Source organism: Tinamus guttatus, unplaced genomic scaffold (genome assembly GCF_059628265.1).
Source record: "Tinamus guttatus ecotype Peru unplaced genomic scaffold, ASM5962826v1 Tinamus_guttatus_pri_ptg000683l, whole genome shotgun sequence".
Lineage (NCBI taxonomy): Eukaryota > Metazoa > Chordata > Aves > Tinamiformes > Tinamidae > Tinamus > Tinamus guttatus.
In genome coordinates, this window is record NW_028289217.1 from 890 (window position 1) to 26809 (window position 25920).

The window sequence follows — 25920 nt, forward strand, 5'->3', positions numbered from 1 at the left end:
CGTGGGTCGGTCCTGGGGGGCTCTGGGGGTCCCGTGGGGCAGTCCTGGGAGCTCTCTGGGGCTCCGTGGGGCGGTCCTGGGGGGCTCTGGGGGTCCCGTGGGGCAGTCCTGGGGGCTCTGGGGTCCCGTGGGGCGGTCCTGGGGCCTCTGGGGTCCCGTGGGGCAGTCCTGGGGGCTCTGGGGGTCCCGTGGGGCGGTCCTGGGGGGCTCTGGGGGTCCCATGGGGCAGTCCTGGGGGCTCTGGGGCTCCGTGGGGCGGTCCTGGGGGCTCTGGGGGTCCCGTGGGGCGGTCCTGGGGGGCTCTGGGGGTCCCGTGGGGCAGTCCTGGGGGCTCTGGGGCTCCGTGGGGCGGTCCTGGGGGCTCTCTGGGTCCCGTGGGGCAGTCCTGGGGGGCTGTGGGGTCCCGTGGGGCGGTCCTGGGGGGCTCTGGGGGTCCCGTGGGGCAGTCCTGGGAGCTCTCTGGGGCTCCGTGGGGCGGTCCTGGCGGCTCCGTGGGGCGGTCCCGGGCCCCTTGCCCGGGCTGACGCGCGGCCGCAGCTCTGGGGCTGGGGGCTGGCGGTGCTGGGGCTCTGGAGCCGCCTGGCCAGCGGCTCCTTCGGGCGCGTGGCGGGCGCCCGCGCTGTCGTCTTCGTGCACGTGGGCGACGCCTGCGTGGCCGCCGGCTGCGCCCTGGGGCTGGCGGGCGCCGCGGGCGCCTGGGGGGCCTGGGCCCGGCGCCCCAACCTGCTCCTGCTGGTACGGGCCTGGGGGGCGCGGGGGGCAGCGCGCGGAGGCCGAGGAGGAGGAGGAGGTTGAGGAGGAGGAGGTTGAGGAGGTGGAGAAGGAGGTGGAGGAGGAGGTTGTGGAGGTGGAGGAGGAGGTTGTGGAGGTGGAGGAGGAGGTTGTGGAGGAGGAGGTGGAGGAGGTGGAGAAGGAGGTGGAGGAGGTGGTGGAGGAGGAGGTTGTGGAGGTGGTGGAGGAGGTTGTGGAGGAGGAGGTTGAGGAGGTGGAGAAGGAGGTGGAGGAGGAGGTTGTGAAGGTGGTGGAGGAGGTTGTGGAGGAGGAGGTTGAGGAGGAGGAGGTTGTGGAGGAGGAGGTTGAGGAGGAGGAGGTTGTGGAGGTTGAGGTGGAAGAGGTTGAGGAGGAGGAGGTTGTGGAGGAGGTGGTGGAGGTGGAGGAGGAGGAGGAGGAGGTGGTGGAGGAGGAGGAGGAGGAGGTGGTGGAGGAGGTGGAGGTGGTGATGCAGGTAGTAGAGGTGCTGGTGGAGATAGAGATGGAGGAGGAGTGGGAGATGCAGGTGGAGGTGGTGCTGGAGATGCTGGAGGTTGTGCCAGAGGTGCAGGTTGTGCCGGAGGTGCAGGTTGTGTTGGAGGTTGTGCCGGAGGTGTAGGTTGTGCAGGAGGTTGTGCCGGAGGTTGTGCCAGAGGTGGAGGTTGTGCCGGAGGTTGTGCCGGAGGTTGTGCCGGAGGTGCAGGTTGTGCTGGAGGTTGTGCAGGAGGTGCAGGTTGTGCTGGAGGTTGTGCCGGAGGTTGTGCCAGAGGTGCAGGTTGTGCCGGCGGTTGTGCTGGAGGTGGTGAAGGTTGTGCCGGCGGCCGTGCCGCGGTGCCGCGGTGCCGCCCGGCCGCGGCGGTGACGCGCCCCCGGCCCTCGGCAGTTCTTCGTGGTGGTGACCGTGCTCTTCGTGGCCGAGGTGGCCGCCGCCGTCTTCGTCTACGACTACACCCCCTTCGTGAGCAACGGGGGGCCGGGGGGGCTGGGGGTCCCGGCAGGTCCTGCCCCACGGGGACATTGGGGGAGGTCCCATGTGGGGGTGTCCCCAAGGGTTTTGGTGTCCCTGGGGGGGATCCCAGGGCTTTGGGGGACCCATTAGCAGGTTCAGGGGGATTTGGGGTCCCTAGGGGGTATTCCAGGGGTTTTGGGGTCCCATGAGGGTCTCCCAGGGGTTTTGGGGTCCCATTGGGAGGTCCAGGGGGATTTGGGGTCCCTTGGGGGTGTCCCTGGGGGGGAGCCCATGGGTTTTGGGGTCTCATGAGGGTCTCCCAGGGGTTTTGGGGGTCCCATTGGGAGATCCAGGGGGATTTGGGGTCCATTGGGGTTGTTGCTGGGGGGGATCCCATGGGTTTTGGGGTCTCATGAGGGTCTCCCAGGGCTTTGGGGGTCCCATTGGGAGGTCCAGTGGAATTTGGGGTCTCTAGGGGGGATTCCAGGGGTTTTGGGGTCCCACTGGGAGGTCCAGGGGGATTTGGGGTCCCTTGGGGTTGTCGCTGGGGGGGATCCCATGGATTTTGGGGTCTCATGAGAGTCTCCCAGGGGTTTTGGGGTCCCATTGGGAGGTGCAGTGGAATTTGGGGTCCCTAGGGGGTATTACAGGGATTTTGGGGTCCCACAAGTGTCTCCCAGGGGTTTGGGGGTCCCATTGGGAGGTCCAGGGGGATTTGGGGTCCCTGGGGGATGTCACTGGGGGGGGGGAAATCCCACGGGTTTTGGGGTCCCATGAGGGTCTCCCAGGGGTTTTGGGGTCCCATTGGGAGGTCCAGTGGAATTTGGGGTCTCTAGGGGGGATCCCATGGGTTTTGGGGTCTCATGAGGGTCTCCCAGGGGTTTTGGAGACCCATTGGGAGGTCCAGGGTGATTTGGGGTCCCTTGGGGGGTGTCCCTAGGGGGATCACAGGGATTTTAGGATGCCATGAGGGTCTCCCAGGGATTTTGGGGGTCCCATTGGAAGGTCCAGGGGGATTTGGGGTCCCTTGGGGTTGTCGCTGGGGGGGATCCCATGGGTTTTGGGGTCTCATGAGAGTCTCCCAGAGGTTTTGGAGTCCCATTTGGAGGTCCAGTGGAATTTGGGGTCCTTAGGGGGGATTCCAGGGATTTTGGGGTCCCATGAGAGTCTCCCAGGGGTTTGGAGTCCCATTGGGAGGTCCAGGGGGATTTGGGGTCCCTTGGGGGTGGTCCTGGGGGGGATCCCATGGGTTTTGGGGTCCCATGAGGGTCTCCGAGGGGTTTTGGAGTCCCATTGGGAGGTCCAGTGGAATCTGGGGTCCCTAGGGAGGATTCCAGGGATTTTGGGGTCCCATGAGGGTCTCCCAGGGGTTTGGGGTCCCATTGGGAGGTCCAGGGGGATTTGGGGTCCATTGGGGGTGTCGCTGGGGGGGATCCCATGGGTTTTGGGGTCCCATGAGAGTCTCCCAGGGGCTTGGGGGTCCATTGGGAGGTCCAGTGGAATTTGGGGTCCCTAGGGGGGACTCCAGGGATTTTGAGGTCTCATGAGGGTCTCCCAGGGGTTTGGGGTCCCATTGGGAAATCCAAGGGGATTTGGGGTCCCTTGGGGGTGGTCCTGGGGGGGATCCCATGGGTTTTGGGGTCCCATGAGAATCTCCCAGGGGTTTTGGGGTCCCATTGGGAGGTCCAGTGGGTCCCCCAGGGGTTTGGGGGTCCCGTGGGGACAGCCGGTGACGCGGGGCGCGCGCAGGCCCGCAGCCTGGTGCTGGACAAGGCACTGGGGGCCCTGAGGCGCCGCTATGGGGCAGCGCGGGACGGCGGCCTCGTCACCGAGGGCTGGGACGCCTTCATGACCAAGGTGGGGACGCTGGGGACAAGGGACACTGGGGACATGGAGCCATGGGGCATCATGGGCTAGCGGGGACACTCGGGTGTGGGGGATAGGGGACATGGGGACGTTGGGCCAAGGGGCACTGGGGCTGTGGGGACGAGGGAATTTGGGTAGAGGGGATTGGGGACACGGGGTGCAGGGGCTGTGGGACACTGGGGACACCAGATTGGGATGTGGAGACCATGGGGGCTAAGGGAGGTTGGGAACGTGGGTCCCTGGGACTGGGGGGACATTGGGAACGTGGGTCCCTGGGGTGCTGGGGTCATGGGGAACCTGGGTCCCTGCGGCTGCGAGACGTTGGGGACATTGGGAACGCAGTCCCACGGGCATTGGGAACATCAGCAACGTGGGTCTCTGGGAAGAGGGGGCGTTGGGGACATTGGGAACGTGGGTCCCACAGGTGTTGGGGACACTGGGGACATTGAAATCATGGGACCATGGGTGTTGAGGACACTGGGGACACTGGGGACCTGGGTGCTGAGGGCGTCGGGGACCCTGGAGACGTTGGGAAGGTGGGTGCCGTGGGCGTTGGGGACCCTGGGGACATTGGGAACACGGGTCCTCGGGCATTGGGGACCCTGGGGACATTGGGAAGGTGGGTCCTTGGGCATTGGGGACCCTGGGGACATTGGGAAGGTGGGTGCCGCGGGCGTTGGGGACCCTGCGGACATTGGGAACATGGGTCCTCGGGCATTGGGGACCCTGGGAACGTGGGTGCCGTGGGCGTTGGGGACCCTGGGAACGTGGGTGCCGTGGGCGTTGGGGACCCTGGGGACATTGGGAAGGTGGGTCCTCAGGCAGTGGGGACCCTGGGGATGTTTGGAACATGGGTTCTTGGGCGTTGGGGACCCTGGGGACATTGGGAACGCGGGTCCTCGGGTGCTGGGGACCCTGGGGACCCTGGGGACGCGGGTGCCGCGGGCGTCGGGGTCCCGGCGCTGACGGGGCGCCCCCAGCTGCGCTGCTGCGGCGTCCACGGCTACGCGGACTTCGCGGGCTCCGCGTTCCAGGCGCGCTCGCGCCGCAGCTACCCCCGCAGCTGCTGCCTGCGGCCGGCCAGCCCCGCGTGCGACGGCCACAACACCCACCCCACCGTGGTGCACCCCCAGGTAGGACCGCCCCCGCCGCGCGCACACCCGCGCAACACCCCGCGGCAACACCCGCGGCCGCCTGTGCCTCCCGCAGGGCTGCTACAAGAAGCTCATGGCGCTCATCAAGGAGCGCAGCCTGGGGCTGGGCGCCGTCGCCACCGTCGCTGCCCTGTTGCAGGTGGGGGCTGCGTTTCCGTGGGGCGGGGGGTCCCCGCCGTGGGGCTGCCGCTGACCCCCGCGCGGGTCCCTGCCCCGCAGCTCTTCGCCATGGGGGTGTCGCTGACGTTCTACATGGACCTGCGCAACCCCCCGGTGCCGCCCGCGCCGCCCGCGGAGCCCGAGGCCAAGACGGAGCCGCGGGCGGCCGCCACCTGAGCCCCCCCGCCCCGGCCTGGGTAATAAATGGCCCCCGTGTGGGGGACCCCATGGGGCTTGTGCTGCACTTTTGGGGGGGAGATTAGCACCCGCCTTTGCCACCCCATTGGCCCGCAGCGCCGTCAATCATGGCGCTTGGCCTCCCATTGGCTGCCGTTTCCCTCCCAAACGGCCTCACGAGGCTCCTTGGCTGCCCCCGGCGCGGCCCTCGCGCTCATTGGCCAGCAGGGCTGTCAGTCATGCGCGGACCCGCCTTCCTGCCCATGTTGGGGTGCAGCGCTGCCAGCTCATTGGTGCACGGCCTGTCAGTCACTGCGGGGACCCGCCCGTGGCTTGGGATTGGCCTGACTGGCTTTCACTCTGCGCTGGCCCCGCCCACCGCCTCCCTCCAATCAGATCGCCAGCTTGCTGCCCTGATTGATTTGCCTTCATGTCATTCTAGATGAGTCCTGCCCCCGCGCGCCCTGCCCGCCAATAGCGGCCTAGCGTGTAGCTGCCTCCTCTCTCATTGGCTGTGCGCACTGTCAATCATGAGCCGCCGGCGGCTCTGCGGGGCAGGCAGCGCAGGCGCTCGCCGTGCGCCATTGGCCGCGCCGAGCGCCAATCAAGCAGGGGCCCGCCCTCTTCCCGGCGCACTCCCTGTCCGCTCATCCAATGATAGGCTACCGACGGCAACCAAGCTGCGTGCGATTGGCGAGCCGCCGCGTCAATCCTAAGAGCCGGGCATCCAATGCGGATACCCCGTCGACTCTCTTTCTATGCCTATTGGTTGCATCCCCCGCCACTCACACTTAGGTCCCCGCCTCCCCGCCTCCTGATAGGCCCGCAGAGCGCGCCGCCTCGTTCCTCCGCCTGATTGGCCGCCGCGCGCCGCCACTCACCCCATCCCCGCGCCTCCCATTGGCCGGCGGCTGCGCGGGTCGCCGTGGGGGGGCCGCGCCGCGAAGGGGCGGGCGCCGCGCCGCAAGTCCCGCCTCCCGCTCCCAGCGTGCTCCGCGGCGTGTGTGTGGAGAGCGCGGCCTGCTTCCCGCGTCGCGCCCTCGCCGCCGCCGCCGCCGCCGCCATGTCCGAGTTCAGCGCGGCCGGGCCCCCTCCCGCCGCCGCGGGGGCCGCCGGGGGGGGCGGCCCTCCCCCCAACGCCGCCAACGCCGCCGCCGCCGCCAACGCGGGGCCGCCGCCGCCGCCGCCGCAGGGAGGCGCGGGGCCCGCGGGGGGCGGCCCGCCCGGCGCGGGGGGCGGCCCGCCCGGCGCCATCCGCAAGGACGCGTTCGCCGACGCCGTGCAGCGCGCGCGCCAGGTGAGCGGCGGCGCCGCCGGCCCCGCTCCCGCCCCGCACACGCACACACAGACCCGCCGGTCACGTGGGCATCCCCGGTAACACCCCCGCCCCCCTTCCCCCGCCTCCCTCCGGTTACCGGCGTGACCTCCCCCCGGGAAGGGCGGGAGTGTGTGTGTGTGGGGGGGGGGGCGGTACCGGAGGCGGCGGGAGAAGCAGCGGGAAAGTTGAGTGGCGGGAGAGTGAGAAACGAGGCGAATGCACCGGAATAGAGAGAGAAAAAAAAAAAACGCGTTGGTTTTGAGGCACAAATCGGGGGTTTGGGGTCGCGGCGGCGTGTGGAGGCACCGGGCGCTGCGGGTTCCGTCGTGTCCCCCCCGGCCGGTCCCATCACCCCCGGTTGGTCCCATCATCTCCGGCCGGTCCCGTCACCCCTGTCCCATCCTGTTACCTCCAGCCGGTCCCGTCACCCCTGTCCCATCCTGCCACCCCCCGTCCCATCCCATCACCCCCGGTTGGTCCCATTATCCCCGGCCCGTCCCGTCACCCCTGTCCCATCCTGCCACCCCCCGTCCCATCCCATCACCCCCGGTTGGTCCTGTCATCCCCGGCCGGTCCCGTCACCCTTGTCCCATCCTGCCACCCCCTGTCCCATCCCATAACCCCCGGTTGGTCCCATTATCCCCGGCCCGTCCCGTCACCCCCGTCCCATCTTGTCATCCCTGTCCCATCCCGTCACCTCAAGCTGGTCGCGTTGTTCCTGTCCCACCCTGTCACCCCCTGTCCCATCTCATTATTCCCAGCTGGTCCCGTCACCCCTGTCCCATCCTGTCATCTCCAGCCGGTCCCATCACCCCTGTCCCATTCTGTCACCCTCTGTCCCATCCCATCGTCCCCGGCCGGTCCTATCACCCCTGTCCCATCCCGTCACCCCCCAGCTGATCCTGTCACCCCTGGCCAGTCCCATCGCCCCTGTCCCATCCCGTCACCTCCAGCCGCTACCGTCACCCCCTGTCCCATCCTGTCACCCCCAGCTGGTCCTGTCACCCCCCATCCCATCCCGTCCCCCCTGGTTGGTCCCATCATTCCCAGCCGGTCTCCTCACTCTTGTCCCATCTTGTCAACCCCCTCCTGTCCCATCTTGTCACCCCTTGCCAGTCCTGTCACCCACTGTCCAAATCCGTCACCTCTAGCCAGTTCTTTGTCCCATCCTGTCGCTTCCAGCCGGTCCTGTCACCTGCTGTCCCATCCCATCGCCCCATCCCATCCTGTCACCTGCTGCTGGTCCCATCTTCCCCTGTCCCATCCCGTCACCCCAGCCGGTTCTGTCACCCCCTTTCCCTCCCATTCTCCTCTTCCCGGTCCCGTCACCCCCTTCCCGGCCGGTCCCGTCACCCCTTCCCGGCCGGTGCCGTCACCTTCCCCTTTCCCGTCACTTTTTCTCCCCAGATCGCGGCGAAAATCGGTGGCGACGCCGCCACCGCCGTCAACAACAACGCGCCCGACTTTGGCTTCGGGGGGCAGAAGCGGCAGCTGGAGGACGGAGGTGCGGCCGCCACCGCGACGGGGACACGAGGACACGGCGGGGGGGACGTGTGTGTCCCCCCCCTGCAGCTGCTCTATGGCCCTCTGGAGCTGTGTCCCCTGTTATGGGTGGCCGTGTGCCCCTGCGGCTGCTCTTTGTCCCCTTGGTAGTGGCTGTGTCCCCCCTCTTGGGGCCGTGTCCCCCTTTAGGGGTGGCCGTGTCCCCCTTTAGGGGTGGCCGTGTCCCTGTGTGAGTGGCCTGTGTCCCCTTAGGGGGGGCCATGTCCCTCTGTGGCTGTTTTATGTCCCCTTGGGGATGATTCTGCGCTCCTGTGAGGGCCACAGTGTGTCCCCGTCCCCCGCAGAGCTATGTCCCCTGGGGGGGCTGTGTCCCTATTTACAGGTGGCTACGCCCCCTTGGAGGGGGCCATGTCCCCCTGTGACTGATCTGTGTCCCTTAGGGGTGGCCCTGTCCCCGTGTGACTGATTCATGTTCTTGTGCCCTTTTATGAGTGGTTTGCGTCCCGTTAGAAGTGGCCACGTTCTTCTGTGAGCGATATTTGTCACCTTAGGGGTGGCCATGTCCCTTTGTGGTAGGTCTGTGTTCCCTTAGCAGTGGCTGTATTGGCTGTGTGGACCAGAATGTCCCCCAGGCGCCTTTAGGGGTGGCCGTGTCCCCCTGTACCTGCTCTGTGTCCCCTTAGGGAAAGGCCACATCCTCTTGGGGACTGGACCGCGTCCCTGTAGGGATCTGTGTGCCTGGGGATGAGGGTGACAATGTCCTCATGGGGACCGAGCCGCGTCCCTGTGGGGATCTGTGTCCCCAGGGCTGGGGTGACCTGTCGCCGTGGGGACCGGGCCGTGTCCCTGTAGGGATCCGTGTGCCTGGGGATGAGGGTGACAATGTCCTCATGGGGACCGGGCCGCGTCCCTGTGGGGATCCACGTCCCTGTGGGGATCCGTGTCCCCGGGGCTGGGGATGGCCCTGTCCCCGTGGGGACCGGGCTGTGTCCCTGTGGGGATCCGTGTCCCCGGGGCTGGAGGTGACCCGTCTCAATGGGGACCGGACCGTGTCCCTGTAGGGATCCGTGTCCCCGGGGCTGGGGCTGGCCCTGTCCCCGTGGGGACCAGGCCATGTCCCTGTAGGGATCCACATCCCCGGGGCTGGAGGTGACTGTGTCCCCATGGGAATCGGGCCGTGTCCCTGTGGAGATCCACGTCCCTGTGGGGATCCACGTCCCCAGGGCTCGAGCTGACCTGTCCCCGTGGGGACTGGGCCGTGTCTCTATATGGGTCCGTGTCCCCGGGGCTGGGACTGGCCCTGTCCCCGCGTGGACCGGGCCGCGTCCCCGCGCGTCCCCCGCGGGCGCTGACGCCTCCTTCCCTCCCCGCAGACCAGCCCGAGAGCAAGAAGCTGGCGGCGGCGCCGGGCGACGGTGAGCGGGGCCGGGCGGGGGCCGGGGCGGCGGCGCCGCGGGGGGACCCGGGGACGCGGCCCGGGCTGCCCCCCCCGGCCCCCGGCGGCGCCGGCCTCCCCGGGGCGCCCGCGCCCCGGCCTCACGGCCCTTCCCTTCCAGCGCTGCCCTCCCAGCTGGGGCCCATGCACCCCCCGCCCAGGTGAGCCCCGGTGTCCCCGGCGTCCCCGTGGGGTCCCCACGGTGTCCCTAGCATCCCCACTGTGTCCCTGGTGTCCCCATGCTGTCACCAGCATCTCTGCGGCGTCCCCACGGTGTCCCTAGCATCCCCGTGGTGTCCCTGGCGTCCCCATGGTGTCCCCACAGTGTCCCTAGCATCCCCGTGGTGTCCCTGGTGTCCCCATGGTGTCACCAACGTCTCTGCGGTGTCCCCACGGTGTCTCCAGTATCCCCGTGGTGTCCCCGGCATCCCCATGGTGTCGGTGTCCCTATGATGTCCGCAGCGTCCCCACGGCATCCCTATGGTGTCTCCAGCATCCTGGTGGCATCCCCGTGGCGTCCCCAACATCCCGACGGTGTCCCCAGCATCCCCACGGCGTCCCCATGGTGTCCCCGGCGTCCCCATGGCGTCCCCAGCATCTCCATGGCATCTCCGGCATCCCCGTGGCGTCCCCAGCGTCCCCACGGCGTCCCTAGCATCCTCATGGCGTCCTCATCATGTCCGCGGTGTCCCCATGATGTCCCCGGCATCCTCATGGTGTCCCCAGGATCCCTGCAGCATCCCTGTGATGTCCCTGGCATCCCCACGGTGTCCCCAGCATCCCCATGGTGTCCCCCACATCTCCGCAGTGTCCCCAGCATCCCCATGGTGTCCCCAGCATCCCCACAGTGTCCACAGCATCTCTGCGGCATCCCCGGTGTCCCCACAGTCTCCCCAGCGTCCCCACGGTGTCCCCACGGTGTCCCTGGCATCCTCACGGTGTCCCCAGCATCCCTGCAGCGTCCCTGTGCGTGTGTTGCCCGGATGTCCCCTCTGTCCCCTCGGTGTTTCTGCTGTCCCCATGGTGTCCCCTTCACACCTTTACCCCGTGCCAACCTCTCTGTCCCCACCCCGTCCCTTCTGTCCCTGCTGCCACCACGTTCTTGCTGTGGTGACATCCATCCCGCTGTCCCCACAGCAGCCACGTCCCCCCGTCTTTGTCCCAGTAGTGTCCCCCGCCTTGTCCCCACCTTGTCCCCACATGCCCCCCTTGCAGAGCCTGACGCTGTGTCCCCTTGCCAGCAGGTCGACGGTGACCGAGGAGTACCGGGTGCCCGATGGCATGGTGGGACTCAGTGAGTACCGTCACCGCGGGGAGGGGACATTGGGGACACCCCGGAGTGGGGGGGGGGACACTGCGCCCCCCTCACTGCCCCCCGATGTCCCGCAGTCATCGGCCGGGGCGGGGAGCAGATCAACAAAATCCAGCAGGACTCGGGCTGCAAAGTGCAGATCTCGCCAGGTAGGAGCGGGCGGCGGCGGGGGGACACGGGGGACACCACGGGGTGTCACACGTGTCCCCTCCCGCCACCCCCAGACAGCGGCGGCCTCCCTGAGCGCAGCGTGTCCCTCACCGGCTCCCCGGAGTCCGTGCAGTGAGTATTGGCGGCGCGCACGCGTGTCCCCCGATGTGACACGTGTGTCCCCCGATGTGACACGTGTGTGTCCCCACACCACGCGACATGTGTGTGTCTCCCTGCTGTGTGACATGCGTGTCCCCTCGCTGCATGGCACGTGTGTGTGTCCTCTTGCTGCGTGACATGCATGTCGCCCCGCTGCATGGCACGTGTCTGCGTCCCCAGCGCGACACACGTGTCCCCCCTGCTATGTGACATGCATGTGTGTGTCCCCCACCGTGTGACACACATGTATGTGTTCCCCCACTGCGTGACACGTGTGTGTGTGTCCCCATCCCCACATGGCACACGTGTCCCCACACTGCGTGGCATGCGGGTGTTCCTCGCCGTGTGACATGCATGTGTGTCCGACACGCGTGTGTGTCCCCTGCTGTGTGGCACGCGGGTGTCCCTCGCCACGTGGCACACGTATATGTCCTCCCAGCATGTGACACACATGTCCCTCGGCATGTGACACCCGTTTGTGTCACCCGCTGTGACACGTGTGTGTCCGTCCCCCCGCCATGTGACACACGTGTCCCTCGGCATGTGACATGCGTTTGTGTCACCCGCCGCGACACGTGTGTGTCCGTCCCCCACCATGTGACACACACGCGTGTGTCCCCCGCTGACATGACATTCGTGTGTATCTCTGCGCTGTGTGACATGCATGTGTCTCTTTGCCATGTGACATGCGTGTGTCCATCCCTCACCATGTGACACACATGTATGTGCTCCCCTGTTGCGTGACACGTGTTGTGTGTGTCCCTCGCCACGTGACACACGTGTCCCTCACCACATTCCACGCATGTGTGTCCTTCGCCATGTGACACGTGTGTGTGTCCATCGCCACGTGCCACGCGTGTGTCCCCCACCGTGTGACACACGTGTGTTCTTCTGCCATGCGACATGCATGTGTCCATTCCCCAGCATGTGACACATATATGTGCTCCCCTGTTGCATGACACGTGTTGTGTGTGTGTCCCTCGCCACGTGACACACGTGTCCCTCACCGCATTCCACGCATGTGTGTCCTTCGCCATGTGACACGTGTGTGTGTCCCTCGCCATGTGCCACACGTGTGTGTGTGTGTCCCCGGCGCGTGACACGCGTGTCCCCCGCAGGAAGGCCAAGCTCATGCTGGACGACATCGTGTCCCGGGGCCGGGGGGGACCCCCGGGACAATTCCATGACAACGCGAACGGTCAGAACGGGACAGTGCAGGAGATCATGATCCCGGCCGGCAAGGCCGGCCTCGTCATCGGCAAGGGCGGCGAGACCATCAAGCAGCTCCAGGTGCGTGTCCTTGGCGTGTCCTTGGCGTGTCCTTGGCGTGTTCTCGGCGCGCGCTGAGCCCCGTCCCGCCGCAGGAACGCGCCGGCGTTAAAATGATCCTCATCCAAGACGGTTCCCAAAACACCAACGTGGACAAACCGCTGCGGATTATCGGTGACCCCTACAAAGTGCAGGTAGGACCCCCCACCGCGGTCCCCGTGTCCCTCCACGGTCCCCGTGACCCGCCGTGGTCCCCATGTCCCCCCCACGGTGCCTGTGACCACCTGCAGTCCCTGTGTCCCCTTGTGGTCTCTGTGTCCCCCCACAGTCCTCGTGGTCCCCATGATACCCCCCCCACACAGTCCCCATGTCCCCTCATGGTCCCTGTGTCCCCCCATGGTCCCCGTGACCCCTGTGTGCCCCCCACGGTGCCCATGATGCTCTTTGTTCCCGTGTCCCCGCCGTAGGCCCTGTGTCCCCACCATGGTCCCCATGGGCCCTGTGGTCCCCATGTCCCCTCACAGTCCCCATGTCCCCCCCACAGTCCCTGTGTCCTGTCACGGTGCCTGTGACCCCCTGCAGTCCCCGTGTCCCCTTGCAGTCCCCGTTTCCCCCCACGGTCCCCATAACCCCCGTGGTCCCCGTATTCCCCCCCGTGTGCTCCTCACGGTGCCCATGACCCTCCACAGTCCCCCGTGTCCCCTCACGGTCCCTTTGACACCCCCGTTGTCCCCGTGTCCCCCCATGGTCCCCTCATGGTCCTGTGTCCCCCCCACAGTCCCCCATGTCCCCTCACGGTCCCTTTGACACCCCCGTGGTCCCCATGTCCCCCCTGCGTCCCCTCACAGTCCCTGTGTCCCCCCCACAGTCTCCATGTCCCCTTGCGGTCCCCATTTCCCCCATTGTCCCCGTGACCTCCCCGTGGTCCCCATAACCCCCCGTGTGCTCCTCACGGTGCCCATGACCCTCCACAGTCCCCCATGTCCCCTCACGGTCCCTTTGACACCCCCGTGGTCCCCGTGTCCCCCCATGGTCCCCTCACAGTCCTGTGTCCCCCCCACAGTCCCCATTTCCCCCCATGGTCCCTGTGCCCTCCCTGTGGTCCCCGTATTCCCCCCATGTGCCCCTCACGGTGCCCATGACTCTCCACAGTTCCTGTGTCCCCTCAGAGTCCCTTTGACCCCCATGGTCCCCGTGTCCCCCCTGCGTCCCCTCACGGTCCTGTGTCCCCCCCACAGTCCCCATTTCCCCCCATGGTCCCCGTGACCTCCCTGTGGTCCCCATGACCCCCCATGGTCCCCGTGTCCCCCCTGCGTCCCCTCACAGTCCCTGTGTCCCCCCCACAGTCCCCGTGTCCCCTTGCGGTCCCCATTTCCCTTCACGGTCCCTGTGCCCTCCCCGTGGTCCCCATAACCCCCCGTGTGCTCCTCACGGTGCCCATGACCCTCCACAGTCCCCTGTGTCCCCTCACGGTCCCTTTGACACCCCCGTGGTCCCCGTGTCCCCCCATGGTCCCCTCACGGTGCCCGTGTCCCCCGTCCCGCAGCAAGCGTGCGAGATGGTCATGGACATCCTGCGCGAGCGCGACCAGGGCGGCTTCGGCGAGCGCAACGAGTATGGCTCCCGCGTCGGCGGCGGCATCGACGTGAGCTTGCGGGGGGGACGCGGCGGCGGGGGGGACGACGGGGACCCCCCCGGCACCGTCCCGCTGCCGGCCGCGTCCCCGCGCAGGTGCCCGTCCCCCGGCACTCGGTGGGCGTCGTCATCGGCCGCAGCGGCGAAATGATCAAGAAGATCCAGAGCGACGCCGGCGTGCGGATACAGTTCAAACAAGGTCGGGAGCGGCGCGGATTTGGGGGGGGGGGCCTCGCCGACCCCCCCCATCCCGGTGCTGACCCCCCCGTCCCGGTGTCCCGCAGACGACGGGACGGGCCCGGAGAAGATCGCGCACATCATGGGCCCCCCCGAGCGCTGCGAGCACGCGGCGCGCATCATCAACGACCTGCTGCAGAGCCTGCGGGTACGGGGGCCGCGCGCCGCGTCCCCCCCTGGTCACCGCGTCCCCCCGGGTCCCCGTGTTCACCCCGTGTCGTTGTGTCCCGCAGAGCGGCCCCCCCGGCCCCCCGGGCCCCGGGATGCCCCCCGGGGGCCGCGGCCGCGGCCGGGGCCAGGGCAGCTGGGGCCCCCCCGGCGGCGAGATGACCTTCTCCATCCCCACGCACAAGTGCGGCCTGGTGATCGGCAGAGGTGAGCGCGGCGCCGCGTCCCCTCCCCGCCGCCGCCGCGGCGTCCTCGGCCCCGTGTCACCCCCCGGCCCCGGCGTGTCGCAGGGGGGGAGAACGTCAAAGCCATCAACCAGCAGACGGGGGCCTTCGTGGAGATCTCGCGGCAGCTGCCCCCCAACGGCGACCCCAACTTCAAGCTCTTCATCATCCGCGGCTCCCCCCAGCAGATCGACCACGCCAAGCAGCTCATCGAGGAGAAGATCGAGGTGGGGGCGCCGGGGGGGGGCACCCCGCTTCACCCCCCCTCGGCGCCACCCGCGTCCTGAGCGTCCTCTCTGTCCCCTCCGCAGGGTCCCCTGTGCCCCGTGGGGCCGGGGCCGGGCCCGGGGGGGCCGCCGGGTCCCGCCGGCCCCATGGGCCCCTTCAACCCGGGGCCCTTCAACCAGGGCCCGCCGGGCGCCCCCCCGCAGTGAGTACCCGGGGCCGCCGCCGCCGCGGGGGGGTGCCAAGGGGGGGGGGGCGCTTAGGGGGTGCCCCCCGCCCTCCTCAGTGCCCCCCCTCCCTTCTCCCGCAGCCCCGGGGGCCCCCCCCCCGCACCAGTACCCCCCCCAGGGCTGGGGCAACACCTACCCGCAGTGGCAGCCGCCGGCCCCCCACGACCCCAGTGAGTGTCGCGGCCCCCCCTCGAGTTTCTTGACCCCCCCACTTCGATTACTCTTTATTTGACACCCCCTCCAATTCCTTGATCCCCCTTTTTAATTATTTCTCTTTAATTATTTTGACCCCCCCCCTTGAATTTCCTGACCTTCCCCTTTTAATTATTTTATTCTCTGTGTGTTTATTTTGACCCCCCCCCTTTAATTTTTTGATTCCTCTTCAATTTCCTGAACGCTCCTTTTATTTCTTTGACTCCTTTATAACTTATCTTAACCCTCTCTTTAATTTTTGAACCCCCTTTTAATTATTTCACTATTTATTTTAACCCCCCTTTTCCTTTTCGGATCCCACGTTTAATCCTTTCCCTCCTTTATTCCCTCTCTTTATTTACTTTTGACCCCCCCTTTAATTTATGCTCCTCTCCTTTAACTTTTCCACCCCCCCTTTAATTACTCATCCCCTTTTTATGTATTTTTCTCCTTTATTCATTTTGACACCCCCTTTAATTTATGGACCCCCCTTTCAATTTTCCCCCCTCCTTTTAATCATTTTACTTGTCCTTTATTTTTCTTCATTTATTTTGACACCCCCCCTTGAACTCTTTGACCCCCCCTTAATTCTTCAACCCCCCCTTAATATTTTGCCCCCTCCCCGTACTCTTTGACCCCCCTTTACTCTTTGACCCCCCTTTACTCTTTGAACCCCCCCTTAATTCTTTGCTCCCTCCCCTTAATTTTTGACCCCCCCTTTACTCTTTGACCCCCCCTTAATTCTTTGACCCCTCCCTGTAATTTTTTGCCCCCCCTTAACTCTTTGACCCCCCCTTAACTCTTTGACTCCCCCTTAATTCTTTGCTCCCCCCTTAATTCTTTGACCCATCCTTAATTCTTTGCTCCCTCTCCTTAATTTTTTGACCCCCGAACTCTTCGATACTCCCTTAATTCTTTGACCCCCCCTTAATTATTTGCTCCCCCCTTAATTCTTTGAACCCTGCTTAATTCTTTGAACCCTCCCCTTAATTCTTTACCCCTCCCTTAATTCTTTGACCCTTCCCCTTAATTCTTTGACCCCTCCCCGTAATTTTTGACCCCCCCTTAACTCTTTGACCCCCCCTTAATTCTTTGACCCCTCCCCTCAATTTTTGACCCCCCCTTAACTCTTTGACCCCCCCTTAATTCTTTGCCCCCTCCCCTCAATTTTTGACCCCCCCCCCCAACTCTTCGCCCTCCCCTTATTTTCCGCCCCCCCCGCTGATTTCGGTGCCCCCCCAGGTAAAGCGGCAGCGGCGGCCGACCCCAACGCGGCCTGGGCCGCCTACTACTCGCACTACTACCAGCAGCCGCCGGGGCCGGTGCCGGGGCAGCCGCCGGCCCCCGCCGCCCCCCCGGTGCAGGGGGAGCCCCCCCAGCCGCCCCCCACCGGCCAGTCCGACTACACCAAGGCGTGGGAGGAGTACTACAAGAAAATAGGTACCGCGCTCCCCCCCGGAAACAACACCCCCACGAGCACGACACTGCGACGAGCGAAACAGCCCCACGAGTACAACACCCCCACGAGCACGACACTGCGATGAGCGAAACACCCCCATGCGCACAACACCCCCATGAGCACATGAGCACAACGCCCCCACAAGCACAACACCGTGACGAGCGAAACAGCCCCACAAGCACAACACCCCCACAAGCACAACACCGTGACGAGCGAAACAGCCCCACGAGCACAACACCCCCACAAGCACAACACCGTGACGAGCGAAACAGCCCCACAAGCACAACACCCCCACGAGCACGACACCGCGACGAGCGAAACAGCCCCACGAGCACAACACACAGCACCCCCACGAGCGCATGAGCACAACACCCCCACAAGCACAACACCGTGACGAGCGAAACAGCCCCACAAGCACAACACCCCCACGAGCACAGCACACAGCACCCCCACGAGCACAACACACAACACCCCCACGAGCACGAGCACAACACCGTGACGAGCGAAACAGCCCCACGAGCACAGCACACAGCATCCCACGAGCACAACACCCACACGAGCACATGAGCACAACACCCCCACAAGCACAACACCGTGACGAGCGAAACACCCCCATGAGTGAAACACCCCCACAAGCACAGCACACAGCACCCCCATGAGCACAACACTGCGATGAGCGAAACACCCCAACAAGCACAACACCCCCACAAGCACAACACAAGCACAACAGTCCCATGAGCACAACACCCCCACGACACAACACTGTGATGAGCGAAACACCCCAACAAGCACAACACCCCCACGAGCACAACACAACACCCCCATGAGCACAACACTGAGACGAGCACAACACCCCCACGACACAACACTGTGATGAGCGAAACACCGCCACGAGCACACCACCATGACAAGCACAACACCGCGACGAGCACAACACCCCCATGACACAACACCCCAACCGGCCCCCCGAGGGGGGGGCCTCAGCCTCCGGGGGGGCTGCTGAGTCGGCTTGGGGGGGGGCGCTTGAATATTCTTGTGGAGGGGGCTCAAGTTTGGGGGGGCTCTTAGACACTTTGGGGGGGTCTTAATATTTTGGGGGGGTTGTAAAGATTGATGGGGGGGTTAAGGCCACCTGGGGAGGTACAAAAGCTCCTCGGGGGGGTCCCCAACCCTTTCTGCCCCCCCCCCAGGCCAGCAGCCCCAGCAGCCCGGGGCCCCCCCGCAGCAGGACTACACAAAAGCCTGGGAGGAGTATTACAAAAAACAGGGTGAGTTTTGGGGGGACAACGAGGGGGGGGCTTGGGGTGGCCCCCACCTCGCTCACAACCCCCCCCCTCCGCCCCCCCCACAGCGGCCCAGGTGGCCACGGGCGCCGGTCCCGGGGCCCCCCCCGGCCCCCAGCCCGACTACAGCGCGGCCTGGGCCGAGTACTACCGGCAACAGGCGGCCTATTACGGACAGACCCCCGGGGCCGCCGGCCCCGCGCCCCCCCCCACGCAGCAGGGACAGCAGGTGAGACCCCCCCCCGGGAGGTGGGACCCCTCTTGAGTGCTGGGAACCCCCCCTGGGAGATGGGACCCCCCCTGGGTGCTGGGAACCCCCCCTGGGAGATTGGACCCCCCCGGATACTGGGAACCCCTCCTGGGTGCTGGGACCCCCCCCAGATACTGGGAACCCCCCCTGGGTGCTGGACCCCCCCCCCCTCCCCAGGAAATGGGAGCCTCCTGGCACCCCCCTAATCCCTGGGACCCCCCCCTGGGACTGGGGGACCCCTTCACCACCCCCCCCCAACCCGGAGCTGCCCCCCCCGACAGCTGGGACCCCCCCCCAATCCCTGGGACAACCCCGAATTCCTGGGAGCTCCTCCATCACCTGCCCCCCCCCCCCAAATCGTTGGGACCCGTTTTGGGGTCCCCTTTGATGTCCGGGACACCCTCCCCAAGCCCCCCCCCCCCGATATTTGGGACCCCCCCCAACCCTTGGGACACCCCAATCCCCGCCCTGCCCCCAGGCTCTGCCCCCCCCCCCCCCCGGGCCCCTCTGGGACATTTGGGGACCCTTCCCAGAGCCCCTCGGGACCCCCCAAATCCCCCTGTCCGCCCCCCAAAACCTGGGGGGGCCCCCCTTGGGATGGTCCCTGTGCCCCCCTCCCAGGACCCCCCAACCTTCCTCTGTGACCCCCCCCCCAACTCCTGCCCCCCCCCGGGGCCCCCCATTTCCCAACATGGGGCTGCTCCCCCCACCCCAACCTGCACGGGGGGGGGGGGGGGTCTCTCCACCCCCCCCACTAACCCCCCCCCCCCCGTTCTCCCCACAGGCTCAGTGAACCGAATGTGACCCCCCCCCGTCCGTGACCCCCCCCTTTTGGTTTCGGCGCGGCCGCGGCCGGCCCGGGCGGCGACCGGCCCCCCCCCCCCGTGACCCCCCTCCTCTGTGACCCCCCCCCGCCCCGCGGCCCCCCCTCCCTCAGCCGCCCCCCCCCCCGCTGCGGCCCCCCCCCCTCGCGCCGCCCCCCCCCCCCCCAGCCCCGCCGCCGCCGTAGCAGGAAGCGACTAACGTTTGGGGGGGGGGAGGACGGCGGGGGGGGGAGCGGAGGGCGGGGGGGGGGCGGCGCGGCCCCCCCCCCGGGGCGGCGGCTCCCGCCCGCTCGGTTTTTACTTTTTACCGCTTGTTTTAACTTCACAAATAAACGATAACAAAACCTCCGCCCGCCTCCGTGCCCCGCCTCCCCCCGCGCCGCTTTGGGTGGGAACGGGGCCTTTTCGCGCCGCTTTTGGGCGAAAAAAAAACGGCGTTTCGGGCCTGAAAGCGGGGCGCGCTTGGCGCGTTGCCGTGGCAACGCTTCCGGAGGCGGCGGGAAGCTTCCGCTTCCGCCCAGCCGCTTCCGGTTCTTGCGCAGTGCGGCGGCGTGAAGCGACGGGTGCCCGGAGCGGCCAGTCGCGGAGCGGTGGTGGCGACGACGCATCCGCGGTGGGGCCGGGGGGGGGATCTGCGCGTCGGGCCGCTCCTATAGGGCTCCATAGGGCTCCATAGGGATCCATAGGAGCTCCTAGTAGGTCCGGGACGCTGCGGGAGGGGGAAACGGGGCCCTCGGCAGCCATGGCGGGCGGCGTGGGGGGGACACGAGGGCCCTATAGGGGCTCCTGGGGACATGGCGGCTGCTGGGGGGGCTGTGTGGGCCCCATAGGGGCTCTTGCGAGGGGACCTGAGGGCCCTATAGGGGCGTCGGGGGCTCCATAGGGGCTCCTAGGGGCTTGGGGCCGCTTTGGGAAGGGTCGTCGGGAGACCCTGGTGCCGTGTGGGGCCCTATAGGGGCTGCTGCGAGGGGGTAGAAGGGCCCTATAGGGGCTGCCGGCACCGTGGGTTGCGTTGGGGGGTTGTAGGGGCTCTATAGGTGCCTCGGGGGGGCTGCGGCCCCCCCTCACCCCGTGCTGCCCCCAGGACCCCCCGGCTGCCGCAGAAATGGCCTCGTTGGTGAGTGACACCCCCGGGACCCCCCCCCTGGCACCCATGGGACCCCCCAGACCCGGGTGGGACCCTTTGGGGGACCCCCCCAGTACCCATTGAGACCCCCCGTGGTGCCCTATGGACCCTCTAGGGACCCCACAGCACCCATGGGCCCAGGGGGGGCCTTATGGACCCCAGGGGACCCTGTAGATCCCCCCAGGAATCCCATGGATGCTGGTGGGTCCCCACAGGGACCAGGGGACCCCGGGACCTCTGTGGGACCCTCCTGGGACCCCATAGACCCTGGGGGGACCCTCGTGGACCTGGAGGACCCCATAGATCCTCTCAGGGCCCCCATAGACCCTGGGGGGACCCTCATGGCCCCCAGGGGACCCCATAGACCCTTTGTGGGGCCCCTTAGAACCCCCAGGGCCCCCATGGAACCTGGGGGGACCCCATAGGCCCTTGGGGGACCCCATAGATCCTCCAGGGCCCTCATGGACCCTGGGGGGACCCTCACGGACCCTGGGGGACCCCATAGACCCTTTGGGGGACCCCATAGAACCCCTAGGGCCCCCACAGACCCTGGGGGGATCCTCTTGGCCCCCAATGGACCCCATAGACCCTTTGGGGGACCCCATAGATCCCCCAGGGCCCCACAGACCCTGGGAGGACCCTCCTGGCCCCCAGGGGACTCCATAGACCCTTTGGGAGACCCCATAGATCCCCCAGGGCCCCCACAGACACTGGGGGGACCCTCATGGCCCCCAGGGAACCCCATAGATCCCTCAGGACCCTCATGGACCCTTGGGGGACCCCATGGATCCTGGGGGGACCCTTATGGCCCCCAGGGGACCCCATAGACCGTTTGGGGGATCCCATAGATCCCCCAGGGCCCCCATGGACCCTGGCGGGACCCTCATGGCCCCCCGGGGACCCCATAGACCCTTTGGGGGACCCCATAGATCCCCCAAGGCCCCCACGGACCCCATCGATCCCCTCACGGCCCCCGGGGGACCCCCTTGGGGCCTCCCGCACCGTCCCATCCCGCTCCGCTCCTCTCTCCGCAGGGCACCAGCAGCCAAATGGTCACCGAGTACGTGGTCCGGGTGCCCAGGTGGGTGTCTGCCGCCGGCGGGGGACACAGGGGACACGGGGGGACGTGGGGGGACACGAGGGGACACGAGGGGACGCGGGGGGACGCGGGTGACGGCGCCTCTCCCCCAGGAGCACCAGCAAGAGGTACAACATCATGGCCTTTAATGCCGCCGACAAGGTCAACTTCGCCACCTGGCACCAGGTGAGGGCGGATTCCGGCGGGGGGGAACGGGATTCGGGAAGCGGCGGATTCGGGATTGGGGGGGAACAACCGGATTTAGGGTCGGGGCTTGGAGGTAGCGGGAATTGGGGACGGCTGGATTCAGGGTGGGATTCGGGGATGAGACTGGGGGGGATTCGGAGCTGGCGGGATTGAGGGATGGGATTCAGGGCTGGGATTCAGGGACAACTGGATTCGAGATGAGGATTTGGGGATGGGATTTGGACACCAGGATTTAGGGCTGGGATTCGGGGCCAGCAGGATTCAGGCCTGGGTTTCAGGGATGAGATTGGGGGTTGGTTGGATTTAGGGCTGGGATTTGGGGACACCAGGATTCAGAGCTGGGATTTGAGGACAGGGTTGGGGGTTGGTCAGGTTTGGGGCTGCATTTGGGGCCAGCAGGATCAGGGCTGGGATTTGGGGACACCAGGATTCAGAACTGGGATTCAGGGACAAGATTGGGAGTTGGTTGAATTTGGGGCTGGGATGTGGGGACACCAGGATTCAGGGCTGGGATTTGGGGACACCGGGATTCAGAGCTGGGATTCAGGGACAAGACTGGGATTTGGTTGAATTTGCGGCTGGGATTTGGGGACACCAGGATTCAGGGATGGGATTTGGGGCCAGCAGGATCAGGGCTGGGATTTGGGGACACCAGGATTCAGGGCTGGGATTCAGGGACAGGGTTGGGGGTTGGTCAGGTTTGGGGCTGGATTTGGGGCCAGCGGGATCAGGGCTGGGATTCCAGACCAAGCCCAGGGGCTGACGGGATCCCGGGAATTCCGCAGGCGCGCATGGAGCGGGACCTGAGCAACAAGAAGATCTACCAGGAGGAGGAGCTGCCGGAGTCGGGCGCGGGCAGCGAGTTCAACCGCAAGCTCCGCGAGGAAGCGCGCCGCAAAAAATACGGCATCGTCCTCAAGGAATTCCGCGCCGAGGACCAGCCCTGGCTGCTCAAGGTCAACGGCAAAGCCGGGCGCAAGTGAGTGGGGCCGCGCGCGGCGCCGGGCGGGCGCCGGGGGGACGCGCGGTGCAGCCGGTGCCGTCACCCGCAGGTACAAGGGGGTGAAGAAGGGCGGCGTCACCGAGAACGCCTCCTACTACATCTTCACGCAGTGCCCGGACGGCGCCTTCGAGGCCTTCCCCGTGCACAACTGGTACAACTTCACCCCCGTGGCCAAGCACCGCACGCTGACGGCCGAGGAGGCCGAGGAGGAGTGGGAGAGGTGAGCGGGGCCGGGCCGGCGCGGCGGGGACGGGGCCCGGGGCTGAGGGGACGTCCTGGAGCCGAGGGGACATCCTGGAGCTGAGGGGACATCTTTGGGGTTGGGAGATGTGTCCTGGAGCTGAGGGGACATCCTGGAGCCCAGGGGACGTCCTTGGGGTTGGGAGACGTGTTCTGGAGCTGGTGGGGACGTCCTGGGGTTGGAGGATCCGTCCTGGGGTTGGAGGATCCGTCCTGGAGCCAAGGGGACGTCCTTGGGATTGGGAGACGTGTCTGGAGCTGAGGGGACATCCTAGAGCTGAGGGGACGTCCTTGGGATTGGGAGACATGTCCAGGAGCTGGTGGGGACATCCTGGAGCTGAGAGGACATCCTTGGGATTGGGAGAAATGTCCTGGAGCTGAGGGGACGTCCTAGAGCTGAGGGGACGTCCTTGGGGTCAGGAGATTTGTCCCAGAGCTGAGGGGACATCCTGGAGCTAGTGGGGACATCCTGGAGCTGAGGGGACGTCCTTGGGGTTGGGAGACGTGTCCTGGAGCTGGTGGGGACGTCCTGGAGCTGAGAGGATGTCCTGGAGCTGGGAAGCAGATCTGAGAGCTAAGAGGACATTCTGGAGGTGGGAAATGTGTCCCAGAGCTGGTGGGGACGTGTCCTGGAGCTGAGGGGATGTCACGGAGCTGGGAAACACATCCCAGAGCCGAGGGGACATCCCGGAGCCGAGGGGACGTCCTGGGGGTGGGAAATGTGTCCCGGAGCTGGTGGGGACGTGTCCTGGAGCGAAGGGCACATCCTGGAGCTGGTGGGGACATCCTGGAGCCACGGGGCCATCCCGGACACACATGTGGGACCTCCTGGAGCTCGGGAGGGACCTTCTGCCGGGTGGGAACGTCCCCAAGTGGCGTCACCCTCTCCCCGCCGTGTCCCCAGGCGCAACAAGGTGCTGAACCACTTCAGCATCATGCAGCAGCGGCGCCTGCGCGACCAGGACGAGGAGGACGAGGACAAGGAGAAGAAGCCCAAGAAGAAGGGAGGGGAGCTCAAGATCCACGACCTGGAGGACGACCTGGAGCTCAGCTCCGACGACAGCGAGGCCAGCGAGGCCGAAGGTGAGGCCGGGATTGGGAAAAGGGCGGGATGGGGATGGGAACGGGGCTGAGTTTTCCCGTCCCCTCCAGGGGAGAAGGCGCCCAAGGCCAAGAAGAAGCCACCGCCGGGGAAGAAGAAGAAGAAGAAGAAGGGGTCGGACGACGAGGCCTTCGAGGACAGCGACGACGGCGACTTCGAGGGCCAGGAGGTCGATTACATGTCCGACGCCTCCAGGTGGGTGGCCTGGAGTTGGGGACACTGCGGCACGGGGGGTTGTGACACCCTGTGACACCCTGTGTCCCCCCCTCGCCCCGTAGCAGCTCGCTGGAGGAGGACGTGGGGAAGGCCAAGGTGACCAAGGAGGAGGACGGGCCCAAAGGTCGGTGGTTCCTGGGGAGGTTGTTGGGGACCCCCCTGGCCCTGGGATGTCCCCTGATGTCACCCCCGGTCCCAAGGCATCGACGAGGCGAGTGAGAGCAGCGAGGAGAGCGAGGAGGAGAAACCCGCGGAGGAGAAGGAGGAGGAGGAGGAGGAGAAGAAGGCCCCGACGCCGCAGGAGAAGAAGAAGAAGAAAGGTGCCAGGGTTGGGATGGGGGGTGCGGAATGAGGCGGTTTTGGGTAGAAAAACGGCGGAAACGGGGCTGAGCCTGGGGGCCCACAGACAGCAGCGACGAGTCGCAGACCTCGGAGGAGAGCGACATCGACAGCGAGACGTCGTCCGCGCTCTTCATGGCGGTGAGGAGCGGCGTTTTGGGGCGAAAAGCCGCTAATTGGGGGTCTGTCCTCACCCACGCCCCCCGATTTTTTCCCCCCAGAAGAAGAAGACGCCCCCCAAGAAGGAGCGTCGGGGCTCGGCCAGCAGCTCGCGGGGCGGCAGCCGCCCGGGGACGCCCACGGTGGAGCCCGGCAGCACCTCGAGCACCCTCCGCGCCGCCGCCTCCAAGCTGGAGCAAGGTGGGGGGCTTTGGGGACCCCCCCCCGGCACCTTTGGGTGCCGCCGGGAACGGGTCTGGGGGCTCCTGGCACCCTGGGGTGGCTCCGAAGGGGCTCCTGGCACCCTGAGTGGCTTCCAAGGGGCTCCTGGCACCCTGGGGTGGCACCTGAGGTGGCTCCAAAGGGGCTCCAAGGGGCTTGTGACACCCCAGGGTGGCCCCAAGTGGCTCCTGGGACTTGTGACACCCTTGGGTGGCTTTGAGGGGGTTCCTGGTGGCTCCTGTCATCCTGTGACGGGCTCCTGGGACCCTCTCAAGTGACTTGTGACACCCCATGGTGGCCCCAGGTGGCTCCAGGGACTTGTGACATCTTCCAAGGGGGCTCCTGGCGCCCTTGGGTGGCTTTGAGGGGGTTCCTGGTGGCTCGTGTCACCCTGAAGAGCTCCTGGATCCCTCTCAAGTGACTTGTGACACCCCAGGGTGGCCCCAGGTGGCTCCAGGGACTCGTGGCATCTTCCAAGGGGGCTCCTGGCGCCCTTGGGTGGCTTTGAGGGGGTTCCTGGTGGCTCCTGTCACCCTGGGGGGCTCCTGGGACCCCCTCAAGTGACTTGTGACACCCCGGGGTGGCCCCAAGTAGCTCCCGGGACTCGTCACCCCCCCACGGGGGCTCCCAGCACCCTTGGGTGCCTCCAAGCCGCTCCTGGGGCCGGAGGCGCCTCGAGGCGGCCCCAAGAGGGGCTCCCGCTTCCCCGCAGCAGCACCCGGGACACCTTGGGGACAACCCCCGTGTCCCCAAGCTGTCCCCAAGGCCGCGTCCCCCCCGCAGGGAAGCGCCAGGCCACCTCGGGGGAGCTGCCGGCCGCCAAACGCCTCAAACTGGACGCGGCGGCGGCGCCCGGTTCCGGCAAATCGACGCCACAGCCGCAATCGGGAAAATCCACCCCGAGCAGCGGGTAAGTGACGGGGCCAGCGGGTAAGTGACAGGGCCAGCGGGTAAGTGACAAGGCCAGCGGCCCAGGTGGCACCGCGGGGACACCCCGTCACCCCCGGCCGTGTCCCCGCGCAGGGACGTGCAGCTCACGGAGGACGCCGTGCGCCGCTACCTCACGCGCAAGCCCATGACCACCAAGGACCTGCTCAAGAAGTTCCAGACCAAGAAGACGGGGCTGAGCAGCGAGCAGACGGTCAACGTCCTCGCGCAGATCCTCAAGCGCCTCAACCCCGAGCGCAAGATGATCAACGAAAAGATGCATTTTTTCCTCAAAGAGTAGTGCCCCCCCCATCCCGGGCTCCTTTTCCAATAAACGGGGCCGTTTTTTGGAGCGGCCGGGGGGAGAAAAGGG

At 66.8% G+C, this 25920-nt stretch overlaps 3 protein-coding genes across 4 annotated transcripts; all 3 read left to right on the forward strand.

Moving 5' to 3' along the window:
* Window positions 1-537: 537 nt before the first annotated feature.
* LOC148591871 (uncharacterized) lies at window positions 538-5055 on the forward strand (the record flags this gene model as incomplete). Its single annotated transcript, XM_088536614.1, has 7 exons — window positions 538-735; window positions 1370-1558; window positions 1634-1708; window positions 3449-3556; window positions 4546-4698; window positions 4775-4858; window positions 4939-5055. Coding segments are annotated over 7 exons (924 nt in total), but the record flags the coding sequence as incomplete, so codon positions are not given.
* A 1063-nt stretch (window positions 5056-6118) lies between these two features.
* Window positions 6119-18933, forward strand: LOC148591872 (far upstream element-binding protein 2-like). Its single transcript, XM_088536615.1, has 21 exons — window positions 6119-6136; window positions 6248-6352; window positions 7781-7877; window positions 9250-9291; window positions 9433-9472; window positions 10556-10605; window positions 10701-10772; window positions 10848-10905; window positions 12051-12222; window positions 12297-12395; window positions 13748-13846; window positions 13933-14035; window positions 14121-14221; window positions 14307-14448; window positions 14532-14692; window positions 14777-14895; window positions 15002-15090; window positions 16355-16552; window positions 17762-17839; window positions 17923-18083; window positions 18889-18933. Exons 1-21 carry the CDS (start codon window positions 6119-6121, stop codon window positions 18895-18897), a joined length of 2013 nt encoding a protein of 670 aa, XP_088392741.1. The 3' UTR covers window positions 18898-18933.
* A 1087-nt stretch (window positions 18934-20020) lies between these two features.
* On the forward strand, window positions 20021-25855 carry LOC148591873 (general transcription factor IIF subunit 1-like). 2 transcript variants are annotated; one of them, XM_088536611.1, is made up of 13 exons: window positions 20021-20045; window positions 21089-21135; window positions 21246-21318; window positions 22125-22318; window positions 22392-22562; window positions 23487-23665; window positions 23735-23879; window positions 23963-24024; window positions 24101-24220; window positions 24307-24380; window positions 24461-24599; window positions 25404-25530; window positions 25644-25855. In XM_088536611.1, exons 1-13 carry the CDS (start codon window positions 20034-20036, stop codon window positions 25846-25848), a joined length of 1548 nt encoding a protein of 515 aa, XP_088392737.1. In that variant the 5' UTR covers window positions 20021-20033; the 3' UTR covers window positions 25849-25855. The 2 variants fall into 2 exon arrangements, with proteins under 2 accessions (XP_088392737.1, XP_088392738.1); XM_088536612.1 differs by having other exon boundaries at window positions 23966-24024.
* Window positions 25856-25920: the final 65 nt, after the last annotated feature.

What these genes read in the sequence shown, in the direction of transcription:
- LOC148591872 (XM_088536615.1), top strand. An exon ending in CGATGGCATGGTGGGACTCA is followed by an intron (nt 10,606 to 10,700) that starts GTGAGTACCGTC and finishes GATGTCCCGCAG; the next exon opens with TCATCGGCCGGGGCGGGGAG. An exon ending in CAAAGTGCAGATCTCGCCAG is followed by an intron (nt 10,773 to 10,847) that starts GTAGGAGCGGGC and finishes CGCCACCCCCAG; the next exon opens with ACAGCGGCGGCCTCCCTGAG.
- LOC148591873 (XM_088536611.1), top strand. An exon ending in CGAGGCCAGCGAGGCCGAAG is followed by an intron (nt 23,666 to 23,734) that starts GTGAGGCCGGGA and finishes CGTCCCCTCCAG; the next exon opens with GGGAGAAGGCGCCCAAGGCC. An exon ending in AAATCCACCCCGAGCAGCGG is followed by an intron (nt 25,531 to 25,643) that starts GTAAGTGACGGG and finishes GTCCCCGCGCAG; the next exon opens with GGACGTGCAGCTCACGGAGG.